This window comes from Apus apus, chromosome 2 (assembly GCF_020740795.1).
Source record: "Apus apus isolate bApuApu2 chromosome 2, bApuApu2.pri.cur, whole genome shotgun sequence".
Classification (NCBI taxonomy): Eukaryota; Metazoa; Chordata; class Aves; order Apodiformes; family Apodidae; genus Apus; species Apus apus.
Genome location: NC_067283.1, coordinates 43,063,062 through 43,076,186, shown reverse-complemented (window position 1 = coordinate 43,076,186; position 13,125 = coordinate 43,063,062). Strand labels below are relative to the sequence as shown.

The 13,125-nt window shown below is 40.6% G+C and overlaps 1 protein-coding gene across 7 annotated transcripts in view; it reads left to right on the top strand.

Moving 5' to 3' along the window:
- Positions 1-13,125, top strand: part of TCAIM (T cell activation inhibitor, mitochondrial) — a 45,394-nt gene that overhangs the window by 17,198 nt on the left and 15,071 nt on the right. For 6 of the 7 annotated variants that reach the window (XM_051612885.1, XM_051612887.1, XM_051612886.1 and 3 more), the window contains one exon: positions 6,203-9,364. The exons of the other annotated variant lie outside the window; for it this stretch is intronic. In XM_051612885.1, coding sequence (XP_051468845.1) covers positions 6,203-6,428 — 226 coding nt within the window. In that variant the 3' untranslated portion in view covers positions 6,429-9,364. Of the gene's footprint in view, positions 1-6,202; positions 9,365-13,125 lie in introns of those variants that run through there. 7 annotated transcript variants of the gene reach the window in all.

Sequence of the window (13,125 nt, the reverse complement as noted above, 5' to 3'; positions counted from 1 at the left end):
AAGATTAGTTAGCACCCAACAAGGGTGTCACGATTTTACTTTGGATTAACATTTAAACCAGCAACAATAAAGCTATCGATTCCCTAAGGAGAGAGAAAAATAGGAGAGAGACTTTCTGCATTAAAAACTAAACAGTTTTAATTAAACAGTTTTAATTAAATACTAAGGATAAAATAAAATATGTACAATTATAGAATCATAGAACTATTCAGGCTGGAAAAGACCCTTGGGATCACTGAGTCCAGCCATCATCCCTTCTCTACAAAGTTCTCCACTAAACCGTACCCACCAATGCCACATCCAAACGACCCTTAAACACAACCAGGGATGATGACTCAACTGCCTCCCTGGGCAGCCTATTCCAGTATCTAACCACTCTTTCTGTGAAAAAAAATTTCCTAATGTCCAGTCTAAACCTCCCCTGTTGCAGCTTGAAGCCATTCCCTCTTGTTCTGTTGCTAATTACCTGTGAAAAGAGACCAGCACCAACCTCTCTACAATGGCCTTTCAGGTAGTTGTAGAGACTGATGAGGTCTCCCCTCAGCCTTCTCTTCCTCAAACTAAACATTCCCAGCTCCTTCAAGTGTTCTTGTAAGATTTATTCTCTAGGCCCTTCACCAGCTTCGTTGCCCTCCTCTGTACTCACTCCAGCACCTCAATATCTCTCTTGAATGGAGGTGCCCAAAACTGGATGCAGTACTCCAGGTGTGGCTTCACCAGTGCTGAGTACAGGGGGACAATCACCTCTCTACTTCTGTGGGTCACACTATTTCTAATACAAGCCAGGATGCCATTGGCTCTCTTGGCCTCCTGGGCACACTGCTGGCTCATATGCAGCTGCTTGCCAGTTAGAATCCCTAGGTCCTTTTCTGCCAGACAGCTTTCCAGCCACACTTCCCAAGCCTGTAGGGTTGCATGGGGTTGTTGTGGCCCAAGTGCAGGGCTCGACAGTTGGCCTTGTTGAAGCCCATACCATGAACATTAGCCCAAGGATCTAATCTATCCAAGCCTCTCTGTAGAGCCTCCCTATCCTCATGCAGATCAACACTCCCGCCCAGCTTGGTGTCATCTGCAAACTTACTGATAATACACTCCATGTCATTATCAAGATTGTCAAGTTAGGGATTCTCTCCCAGAGTTAGATTGCCTTGAGGTACATACTGCATTTCACTGTTTTCTATCATGACATACTAAGTATGTCTAGGTCTCTGAGCAAAAGCAACTCTCTGGACAGGTTTGCTTTTGCTCGAAGCAGAAAAAGCTCACTTTTCTTTAACGGGTTTCTTTTACATACTACAGGGACTTTGTCCCCATCTATTCCATGTAGAAGGTCTGTCTGTAGCCGGACTAGCTCAACTGATGGATCTCCTGATGTTAACTAACCAGGTGGTTTGAGCTAAATGTTTGTTTTAATTTTTAAAAGTTTTACTGCTCATTGCCTTCAGGGTAGCTTTCAACTGACTAATGTACTTTTCAATTTTCTGAGGCTTGTACATGGTGGCTCAACTCAGAGGTACGTGTGCCTCTACATGACACACTTTTACAACTAGTTTTTCAATCTGAACTGCGATGTTTTTCTAGAGCTTGGCAAGTCAAATAGGTTTACTTTTCTGCTGCTAGTTGTTCTGCTGCTACTGCTTTAACTAACTCTACAAGGCATTTGCTGCCATCCATGAGTCAGTGTAGAGAGAGAGTCTTGGCCACCCTTCTCGTTCGGCAACGTCCAAAGCCAGCTGGATGGGTTTCACCTCTGCAAATTTACTTGATTCACCTTCTCTTTCAGCTGCTTGTGCAACTAGTTGTGTAGGACTCCACACTGCAGCTTTCCATTTTCAGTGGTTTCTTGCAAGATGACAGGAGCTATCAGTGAACAGAGCAAATTGTTCGTGCACAGTTGGTCTTTCATAGTCATCAAAACATCGCATGAAGGAGAATATGTGGGCATGTGCTGCTGGTACAGTCTGCGCAAACCTCCAGAACATGGGCGTGTCGCACAGGATGTTATCAGGATCTGTAATCCCTTGATTATCATAGATCACCCCTCACACAGCTAGTTCTCTCAAATACATGATGGCTCTCTCTCAAGTAGGCATTCTACTTCAGCACCAGTCAGTGTGACTCTTATGGGGGTATCTCCCTTCCATCTGAAAGAAGTCAGCTCTATAGAGTCATAGTTACTGTCTTAATACTAATTGCTCTATCAATATCTGCATCTCTGGCCAGGGATCCCAGTTGCCTGGTTTTTTTTTCATCTACGTCATAGGCCCCACTATCAAAGCATTGGAGCAACCAACAAAGAAGCAGCTCACCTTCATTGCGGGTAAAGTCCTTTTCATTAGGCACTGTTCCTATAGAGAGGTTGGACAAGATCGTTGTTGTCATCTGCTTGAGAAGGGCCTGCTCCTTCTTCTGCTTGAGAAGACTATCATTCTCTTCCTGGTCTTGTGGGAACTGTGGAGATTTTTGGATGGGGATAAGATCTGGGGCCTTTAGTCTTTGCTTTACCCTTGATCACACAATTAACCTTTATTTGTTTGGATTGAGTGGAAGTGGCCTCGGTCTTCGCAGCAGCAGCAGTGGTGGTGACAGACTTGCCTGTGGGGGAGTGGCAGTGAGTGGAACAGCAGCTGTCTGTACGCATCTGCAATACGTTATAAACATTAAGCAGAAGCATCCCTACTGAAGCAATGCTATTTAGATCAAAACCTGGGAGATTCAGCCCAAGAGAAAATGGAGAAGTAAAACTGGACCTGCCATTACCAACACAGACATTTCTGTTTACATAAAAATCTTTACTATGCAGTGCCACCCTATAGATCAGTATAAAACCCCCTGTTATCACTAAATAGCTTATCACATGATAGATTATGGCTTTGGCTATAGTCTTGTTGATAAACCATAAAAGAATGACAAGAGCAGCTACACAGAGTGGTGTTATTCCGGCTGCATAGTACACGTATGATTGCATGTTGGGGAAAAAGGTCCAGCAAAAACATTGCAGAAAGTGTCTGTTCAGTTTTCAACCTGTCAACATGTTCAGCAGAAGTGTTGTCCATAGCTATCTGAGGGGGTCCTCCCGTCAGGAGTGAAATTTTAAACATTCACCAGTTAGTCAGAATTTATAGCCTGGGCTTAAGATACAGCCCCACGTTGGGTGCCAATAAATTGTTGTCATGGTTTGACTCAGGATGGGCAATTAAATCAGCGACAATAATGCTCTCAATTCCCTCCCTCTCCCACCCAGGTAGGAACTTGCTGCTAGTTTAGAGAGTTCACTGAAGAAAAAAAATAATAATTAAAAAAATCAGTAAAAGGAAAGTTAGCTTAATCTTTGCCCAAACCAGGACACAAGGGGAAGAAAAAAAATTGGGATATAATTGAGAGAAATACGACATTGGTACTCTTTCACAGATGTGAGTGAGATGAGAGAGGTGACAATAGTGAGTCATATAGTACCATGATATTAAGTCCATTACTTGTAATATCAATCATAACTGTAAATTTTTGTTCTTGACCTTGTTTTATGTGTCTTTGAGAATTAAGAGTATGAAGTAGAAATTCTGGTTATGTTTTGAATAAAGTAGTGTGATAGGTAACTGGGCATTATTGCTCTTTTAAAGGTTGTTGCTGCAAGTTTATTTTTCTGCTTTGGAAAGCTTCTAATGACTTGTTGAAATATCACCCTATCAGGAGCATGTATGTGATGTATAGATCCAGATTTTTTTAGTGAAGGTTATTTTAGGCCTGAGTCTTACCGAAGGCTTTATGGTTTTGGCTGTGTTAAGACCTGATTACTTGAGAGGATGTATTTTGGAGATGGAATTCAGTAAAACATGGAGGCTTGTTGGAATTTCTCCATAACCCTAGCACAGCTTCGAAGTTAAGAGCCATTCAACAGTTGTATCGCAAAAATAATCTCTGTGTAGCTATCCATATGTGACAGCTGGGAAAGTACTCTCTGTAGAGGTTGGGAGGGATGTTGTAGCAAATACTCTTGCATCTGGGTAACTCACTCTCCAAAAAATTCTCACACTACCCCACATTATAAAGACACTAATCCAGGATAGATGTGGGGCTCCCCTTAAGAGTATAAGCAGCTGCGTCGTAAGAATGTGAGAGCCAAGCTAATAGCTCTTCTGTTGTGTGTTGGAGGATTGCTGGTTTATATGAAATAAAGAACAACTATACTGGGTTATAATGAAGATCTGTGCCCATCATCCATTAGCTTACAAGAAGGCCATATGAATAGGACAAAAATATGGTGGGTTTTTTTAACTCTGTATTCCTTTCCAGTTTCTGACTGACTGCACTTGGAGCTGGAAACAGTATCTCATGTTAAGAGCATTCAATAGATCATCTTTCTTTCCCCTCTTAATTGTGTAGATGTTTTTTGAGCTGATTTACTCTTTATCACTTCAAAATATTCCAGAACAGCAAATTGCACAGTTGAGTTGTACATAGGATGTGTATAGAGCATGTCTTTTAGACCCACGGGTTGGTGGTTTAATTTGTCATTCTCTTGTTCTTGTGCTGTAGGAAATAAGAAACAGTCATTCTGTATTTATCACCTCTACTTTTTTTTGTGGATATGTCCTATTTCCTGTTACTTGTTATTGGAGCTGAAAATTCCTTTTCCACTTTAATGCTTCCTTGAACAGAACCCATTCTGTACTTCTGATTTTCCTTAGCCTCCTGTAGTTGTTAAAGGGGCCTTGAGATCAAGGAAGATTTTTTGGGATGTACTGGATTTACTTTGCACATGCAGATGAATGTTTTACATGCAGTAAATAGTGTAGCATAGCTGGAATTCTGTATGACCTGATACACAGAGGAGTTAAAACCCTGCTGCTCTAGAAAATTGTCTTATCTGTGTGGATAATGTCAGTCTTATAATAATGCAGGATTTAGTATGAATCTTCTTCCTCTTCCCTTGCTTTTGTAAAGTATCAGTTTTGTATTGATAGAGGTGCAAGCCTCCTTGTAGAAGTGACTAAAAATGAACCTGCAGTTCTCCCTTTGTGCAGCTAATTTTATATCCTTCAAGGGAGCCTGAGGTTTCACAGAGCAGGAGAGCTTGGTGCTCAGGTATTGGAGAATGTGCTCAGAAAGGCGGTATGGATATGGTCACTAGAGAGATCAGGCTTGCTCCTGGTTAACTCACTGGTCCAGGTCATTCCTGGCTGCCAGAGCTGGGCAGTGCCTCAGCAGAGCATATATAGTGCCACGCAAGTACGCAGAGATCCCTTACTGAGCTCTGGAAAGAGTGGTGTTGAGCCCCTACACGCATGTTTTCGCACAAGTCAAATAGTCTCATAGCTGTGTCTGTGCTTAGCTTGGGCTGGTTCATGTCCCGGTGGCTCTGCAAATGTGCTGCTGCTCTGCAGCTCCTGCCCGGTTTAGCACAGGCTCTGCGTTGTCAGGCAGCAGTGGTGCTGTTTCTGTAGCTAAGTTGGCTCTGGAAGAAATACAGCTATGTTAATATGGCACAGTGCCTGAGCTAGCAAGGCTTGCTGAACCTGACCTGTCTCTGCATCAGATGATCAGTCACAGTTCCAGGGACTGTTAATTCTGCACAAACTTTGTTTTTTTCTGTTCAGCCCAAACCACATGGCAAACTCAAGCTACTAAAAAATAATCTGTGAGCTATGAATTCAATATTCATAGAATCATTTCGGTTGGAAAAGACCTTTTAAGATCGAGTCCAACTGAATCCATATACTTTTGCAATTAGTAAGTTGTTAACATAGTTAACATGCATCAGGTGACTGTACCGGTCATCAATTGTTTTTGATAACATGCAGAGTAATGGTCTTAGTTAAGAGTAGATACTAACATTTTATTCTTAAAGGTAACACTTTCAAGGTTATTTAAGTACTTTCATCCCTTATGCCAGAAATGGAGCCTCATAGGATTTTTATTTTTTGTATTTTTCCCTGTTATCTGGCAAACAAAAAAAGTCATGGTGCAGGCTTTCAAATGTGACTCTATGCATGCTGTTGCCCACAGTCATGGGAGCATGTTCAGTCTGGCCTCTGAGATAGACATGGGTATCAGCCTGCACAAAAATCTCAGCTGTACCACAGCTGTACATGAAGTGACACCTTTGTTTACCTTAATATAACCTACAAATAGACTTATTTCAAGCATTTCTTTGAGATGCTAAGTTGTTATTTTGTTGCTGCTTGTTGTCTTCGTTTGCTAGGATGATGGTTACAGAAAAAGAACTAATTGATACTTCCACTGAGAAATTTTCTTTGGATCGGCTCTATAAGGAACCCAGCGTTTCCAGTGCTCAGATGATAGATTGTTGTAAGCGACTGCTGGAGGAATCGTTGCCGTACCTACAAGGCATGCACCTTTGCATTTCCCATTTCTACTCTGTGCTGCAGGATGGAGACCTGTGTATACCTTGGAACTGGAAAAACTGAGGACATATCTGATAATCAGATGAATTGCTTATTTTCTGTAAGAGGCTACGAATATGAATGTTTTTAAGAGTAAATTATTTAAATCTGTATTTTGATATCAGTATTCAACCCACAAATTTTTGTTCTAACTGCTGCTCAAAAAGGATTGAAATCCTAGACAATTTGCACAATGCACAGTATTGCCAGTTCTGGGAAAGACACCCGTACATTCTCCATACTCTACTGTAGGAGTCCCAATGTATGGTAGCAGTTTTGAAACTGCATTTTTGTAGTGAATTATGAAAAATACATTAAATTGCAAGTCTGCGAAACTGCACGTGTGTATTTTTAATATACATGAATATTGCCAGATGAATCATCTTAAATAAAGAGTGTGCTACTCAAACTAGACATTTCATGTTATGTTAAGGGATTCATTGAATGCAGAAATTGAGTCCATAAGTTATCTGGTGGCAATATTGCACTTCATTTTTCTACCGATTGCTGAATTTAAAAAAAAAAAGACAAGGGAAAAAAAATCAGAGTATTTCTACTTTCCAGAAGAAAGCAGTACATTAACTTGGTCTCTACTGAAGAGTTTCATATGCTGGTCCAATGTTTGTTGCCTCAGAATTTCAAAATATGCTAGTTGTACTGTCTGCAATTACTTTAAAGGAGATGTTACTCTTTGTTTTCTGGCACTCCCTCCATAAATGCAGACAATCATCTTCACATACACTCTAACAGATTGCAAATCCCATTCACAGCACTTACAACCTGAGTAGTTTAATGTGACATCTAAGTGAAGGAAGCATTGATCTCTCTGTGGCATTATCTGCAAGAGAAAGTACTTCTCACTGAGAGCAGTAAGGCAAATGTGTGGATCCTTAGTGGTACTTTATTCCTTGAAAAAAAAAAAAAGAAATAAAGTGTGAATGTATGTCAGCACTTTTGTATTTGGGTTGCTACTTTGCAAAATATTTTTTTGCAAAGAACCACTTGTTTAATGTTTCTGAACTTTAATTCACCTATGAAAACTGGTAAAAAAAAAATAAGGCATTGTCATATGCTTACTTGCCTTGTATTTATATTTGTATTGAGCAGAGAAATTGTTGTGGTTCTCTGTTTTGTCTTGTTAAAAGGCTCAGCATCAAATTGTTTGTTATGTTGCCAAGCGAATCCCCTACTGTGATCTGAAATATGTCTGTTTTAAAACATCGAGACAGAAGCTTTCTCAGGCCTTTAATTCAGCCAGCTTGCTAGCAATTCCTCTCTAGGTTCTGAAGAGAAGTCAATAGTTTCTTCTAAGTAGTTAATTTCCATTGCTCATTACTTCCCCTCGCTCCATCTAGCAGCAATGATACTGTCTGTGTCCCACTTGTAATAGGTGAATGAGCTGGTCCTGTCACCTGTAGCTCGGCAATGTTCCCTGTAACAGCTCTTAGAAAGCAGAGTGTCTTCAGGAAAAAAGGTGGCTGTAGTAATTGTTCTCCTGCCTGCGTTGAATGAGCCCTTACAGGTCTTCAGGCAAGAAGCAACGGTCCAGCTTGACTGTAGAGGAGGGTGAAAAACAAAGTCTGAGGGAAGGTGAGTAGACTTGGTCAAGCGCCTGATGCACTTCTGTGAGGACTGATGCTAGGGTCACAGAAAGTAGTGACTAGGCTTAGGGACCTTCTCTTTGTAGTGTAGAGAAGAGGACTAGAACTGGCTGGAGGAGGACATGCAAGCTGAAAAGAGCCTTTATGAAATAAGACCATGGGATGCTTCTGCAAATAAAATAGGGCAGTGGAGAACATGACTTGGAACAGGGGTTGGAGTAGGCAAGGGCAGGCAAGAGGGAATGGGAGTGAGCTTAAATGTGGAAGCAGTGAAAATAGTAACTGTTGAGCATTTCTAGTCTGGGATAGATCTGAAGATTCTCACTGTTCCTTCTAAGGGAAAGCAGCCAAAATCTTCTGGTAAAATGTTTCAGCCATCAAAGGGTGGCACAGCTACCTCCAGCCTGGGGTCTGTGCGGTAAGGTGAAGAGTTCCAGTCCTGCTGCTATCCCACCACAGAGGTGGTCAGCCCAAGTGCCATGGGGGTGGCCCTTGCCTTTTTAGGGTTTGTTTTCCTGAGTTTTGAAGATGATGCATGTTAAAATGTTTAAAACTGCTGAGAAGTTGAGCAATATAAAAATTAAGGTTGTATATAGGTCCATAATTCAGTATGGTATGGTCTGGGTCTTGATGAGTTCTGTTGTAGTGCACTTTCTGTAGATCAGTTTTACTGCAGAATGGTTAAGTTAACTTTACAAACATAACAGGCCTCCCAACAATTTTTAACAGGAAGGCCGTATTACATGTACAATTTAATGTACGTGTTGTAGGCATTTATTTTAACAAGTTTGACTTATCTTGGAAGACTCCCAAAAATAATAGAGAATTGTCCATTCAGGTAGGTGTGTGGGGGTTAAAATCTGTCACAATTATATTTTGCTTTCTGACATTTTAATGAGGTAGGGACAAGAAAAAGGCATAGAACTCGAAAAGCCTTATGATGGAGTGGAAGTAGACAATGACTTTAAACTTTTGTCTGTTTTTAAGCTGTTCAGGACACCTCAAATTCTGTTGAAAAGAGTCTGGTGTCAGCTCATTGTGGAAATAGTTTTTAGTAATATTAACATCTACTTTAGTTTTATTCGGTACAGAATTCCTGCTTGCTCTGTGGCCAACAACCAAAAACATGCTTGCTATAAGGTTTCAAAAAGTGTTTTTTTTAAAAACAAATCCTAATATTAAACTAGGTGGAGTTGATGTCTTGCTGTTTTAATCATTATTTTTGGTTTATGTTTGAGTCTTTCTCCTCCAGCTTAGAAATTTGCTGCAAACATTTGAAAGATAAGAACCTCCACCAGTGATCAAAGACTTGAAATGTGCACTAGTCATCTGTCATGAGTCAATAAACCGTGATGCCCAGATCGTGTCATTCAGCCTCTAAGAATGGTTTAGTATTTTAGTGCAGCTGCCAGAAGGAAATTCAATGCTAGATTCTATGCTGGAATCAAAGAGATGGGGTCTTAATATAAAATCTACCACCTTAGCAACTTATTTTGATGCTGCTTAATACTGTGACCTTGAGATGCGCGCATTGTCAAACAGCAATTTCCATTTTGTCAGGTGTCGGCATAATGTTTTACAGTTTCAGTTCTGTATGAATTCTAGTGTTACAGGCTCCTGCCTGTGTTCTAACAACTTGATCTGTGATATTTATTCATAAGAGCTGCATATGAAAATTGCATGAAATTGTGTGAAACTATGCCAATTTTGTCATTGTTCTTCTGGCTATTAGCTGCTGCGATACAGTCTCAGAGACTAATAGGCTTGTATTCGTGTTTTATAAGACATTCAAAATGTTGATAATGAATCTTGAGAAATACTTTAAAAAAGGGAAAATCTAGAGATTAAAGCTTGTGTTTCAAAGCTGATGTATTCAAAACTTACCAGAATCATAGATTCATAGAATGGTTTGGCTTGGAAGGGACCTTAAAGATCACCTAGTTCCAATCCTCCTGCCTTGGACAGGGACACCTCCAACTAGACCACGTTGCTCAAAGCCACATCCCACCTGGCCTTGAACACTTCCAGGGTGGGGCATCCACAGCTTCCCTGGGAAACCTGTTCCAGTGTCTCATCACCCTCATAGTGAGGAATTTCTTCCTAACGTCTGGCTTAAATCTCCCCTCTTCCAGTTTGAAGCCATTACCGCTTGTCCTATCACTACATGTCCTTGTAAAAAGCCCCTCCCCAGCTTTCCTGTAGCCCCTTCAGGTACTGGAAGGCCACTATAAGGTCTCACCAGAGCCTTCTCTTCTCCAGGATGAACAGCTCCAACTCTCAGCCTGTGTTAGTAAGAGAACTGCTCCAGCCCTCGGATCATCTTTGTGATGCTAACTCAAAAGTTAGTATACACAAATCTCATCTAGTTTGTGTACATTACAGCTGAAAAAAACTATGAAGAAGCTGAAATTTTAGAACTTCTTAATTTAAAGCTGGCTTTCTGAGAATACATAGTATTTGAACAGGGTTATCTCTGTGATTCCTTGGGTATGTGCATGTACTGGATGTGTGTAGTGAATGTGTCCAATGATGAGACTTATATTTCTTTAGAAGCTTTAACAGTATACAGATTAGTAACAGAGCAGGGCAGTTTAAAGGGTAAGTAAATAAAAAGCAGCCTAGCTGAGAAGGAGAAAACACAGCTGTAAACAGTAAAAATGTTAATTTAAAAATCTCAGTGATGGAGATTGTGCTTTTCTGGTGCATATAAATAATAGAATAGATTTACTTAAAAATTTGAAATTGAAAGCTGGGATCTTGACTCTGTGCATGGAAAAAATGTTTAGGTTTCTCACCAGAAGGCCCTGTTTAAACTACAATATGCTGAAGTAACAGAAAAATGATCCTGGTTTTGCAGTTTGTCCTTTACAGCTGTGTATTCCTTACACGATTGCTTAAATGCTGAATAATTTAGTACTTAATTTTTACTAAATCCTCCAGAGGGGCACTTTGTGTCTAAGTAGCCAGACTGATTGATAATGGTCTTGGTGATGTTTTTAAAACAAAAAAAAGCTTTTGAAGATATTTTATTTAGTAGAGCTGGAATGTAATATTTTCTTGCCAGCTTTTACATTCTGAAAGTGTCTTTTCTCTTATGTTCTATTTCCATAGCTTTTGGCTATTGTGTGTCTCCATATTTTAGCAATTTTTTTTTTTTAAGTCTTTTGCTTTTTCTAACGTGTTTAGCAAAAGAACACAGGTTTAAATGGGCCCCATCTCTGCTGTGCGCTGTGTTAACTACAGAACCCCCAAACATGCCTGAAATGGAGCTGCTTAACCTCCTTCTAATCTTCTCTGGGGTTTTAACAGGGAATAAGATTTCAGAAAATTTAGAGCGGCCAAAGTTTGTGCAAAATGTAGCATCTGCAATGACAACATGAAACCATGTTTAACATCAAGGTTAGATAAAAAGAACAGAGTTATAATTTTATTCTTAGTTTACTTTTTGGCATCCCTTCTTAGCTGCCCAGCAGAACCCAAGGTAATTCGATGTAGCCTAAGATAACCAGTCCACTTTATTTTTGTTTCTCTTCAATCATCTGCTTTTTTATTTGATTTTCATATGCTACAGGAGCATAGCTGAGCAGTCAGCTAATGCCTACGGTAGCTGTGTGCATCCTCTCATTCTCTCTCTGTAATGGATATCCTGGGACCACTTGCTATAAAAGCAGCAATCGGATGAGAACCTGATGTCCTCCCTCAAGACTGCTCTGTGATCTGGTGGCCACAGTTCAAGATCAAGGTGTTTCCTTGATAGTGCTCTGTCCCACCCACACATTATTTTGCCCATCAGTCTGTCATGCTCCTGGGAACCTTTCATTCTGGGTTGGTTTTTTTCTTTAATGGGATATTTCAAGTTCATTGAGTCAGTGGATCATAGTTGTAGACTGAGTTTTGTAATCCTGCTTGTGTTATAATCCGAGAGCATGGGGAACTCCTGTTTTTCAGCTTGCATTGATTTCAGACAGTCCATCAAGATAGAGCTGTAACTTCTACACAATCACACCATGCTCAAAAAAAGAAATACATTTCAGAGGAAAGGCAAATCCCTCTTATTTCACACTTAGTTCAAATTACTAGAAGGTACTTTACAAAGAGCACCACATCTAACTTTAATTTGCTCTTTCTCACCGATCTCTAGCCGGAGCTACAGAATCCATGTCATTTGGAGCTCACCTGCTAGCAGGGATCTGCAAAGGTGATGTTGGCTTGGAGAAGCAGAGTTACCAAGGGTGAGTCAGTGCTGTCTTCATCAGGACAGCCTACCCAGCCCCAGGGGAGAACATCCAATTACCACAGCCTCTCTGGTGGGGTGGCCTGAGGAGCCCTCCTCATTTAAAAACAAAAAAAAAACCAAAACCCACCCAAACTGAAGTAAAAAAGACCTCTGCAAAAGCAAAAAGTGAGAAATGGCCTTTCTGTAACTGCTGCCTCATTTTGCAGCAGTGTTGAAAGAGTCACAGATCATGGTATTAGGAGCCTATTCTCTGGGGCAGTTTTGCCCATTTCAAATAAGGGAAGATTCTTGAGCGATGATGGTACTGTCTTCAGAATGGACAATCCCTCTGTCTAGGTGATACTTAAATACAGGGCCATTGGTGTATTGCATGATCAGATGCACTTTCCTGTCTGTTTAATCTTTGAGCCTGTGAGACCTTTCTCCAAAGGTCACAAAGCGTTAATCTCAATGTGATAACCAGTTACAAAGCTTGTAGCCATAAGGAATCTTGTCTTGCTCAGTATTTGTATGATGCCTGGAATAGCTGGGTCTCTTGCATTCTGTATTACCACCAAAAATCAAATGAATGAATCAGAATTGAAAAGCCTGTATAGCTGCACATGTGTTTTCACTGCTCAGATCTTTGCTGTCCTGGTATGGCAGACTTGGGAGGAAAAACAAGCTGTGCTGTAAACTGGAGGATGTACATGCATTATCGTTTTAGCCAGAAATCTGTGCTGAAGCCTAAGATCCCCTAGCCTGATTTTGAGGTGGTAAAAAGTAGGTGGGACAAACGGCCATGGAGGTCCGAGGCCCTGGGCAAGATCAGGACTTAAAAAAAACATGTATGTATACATGTATTTCTCACTACAGTTTTATTCTTTCCATCTTTGCTGGGTAT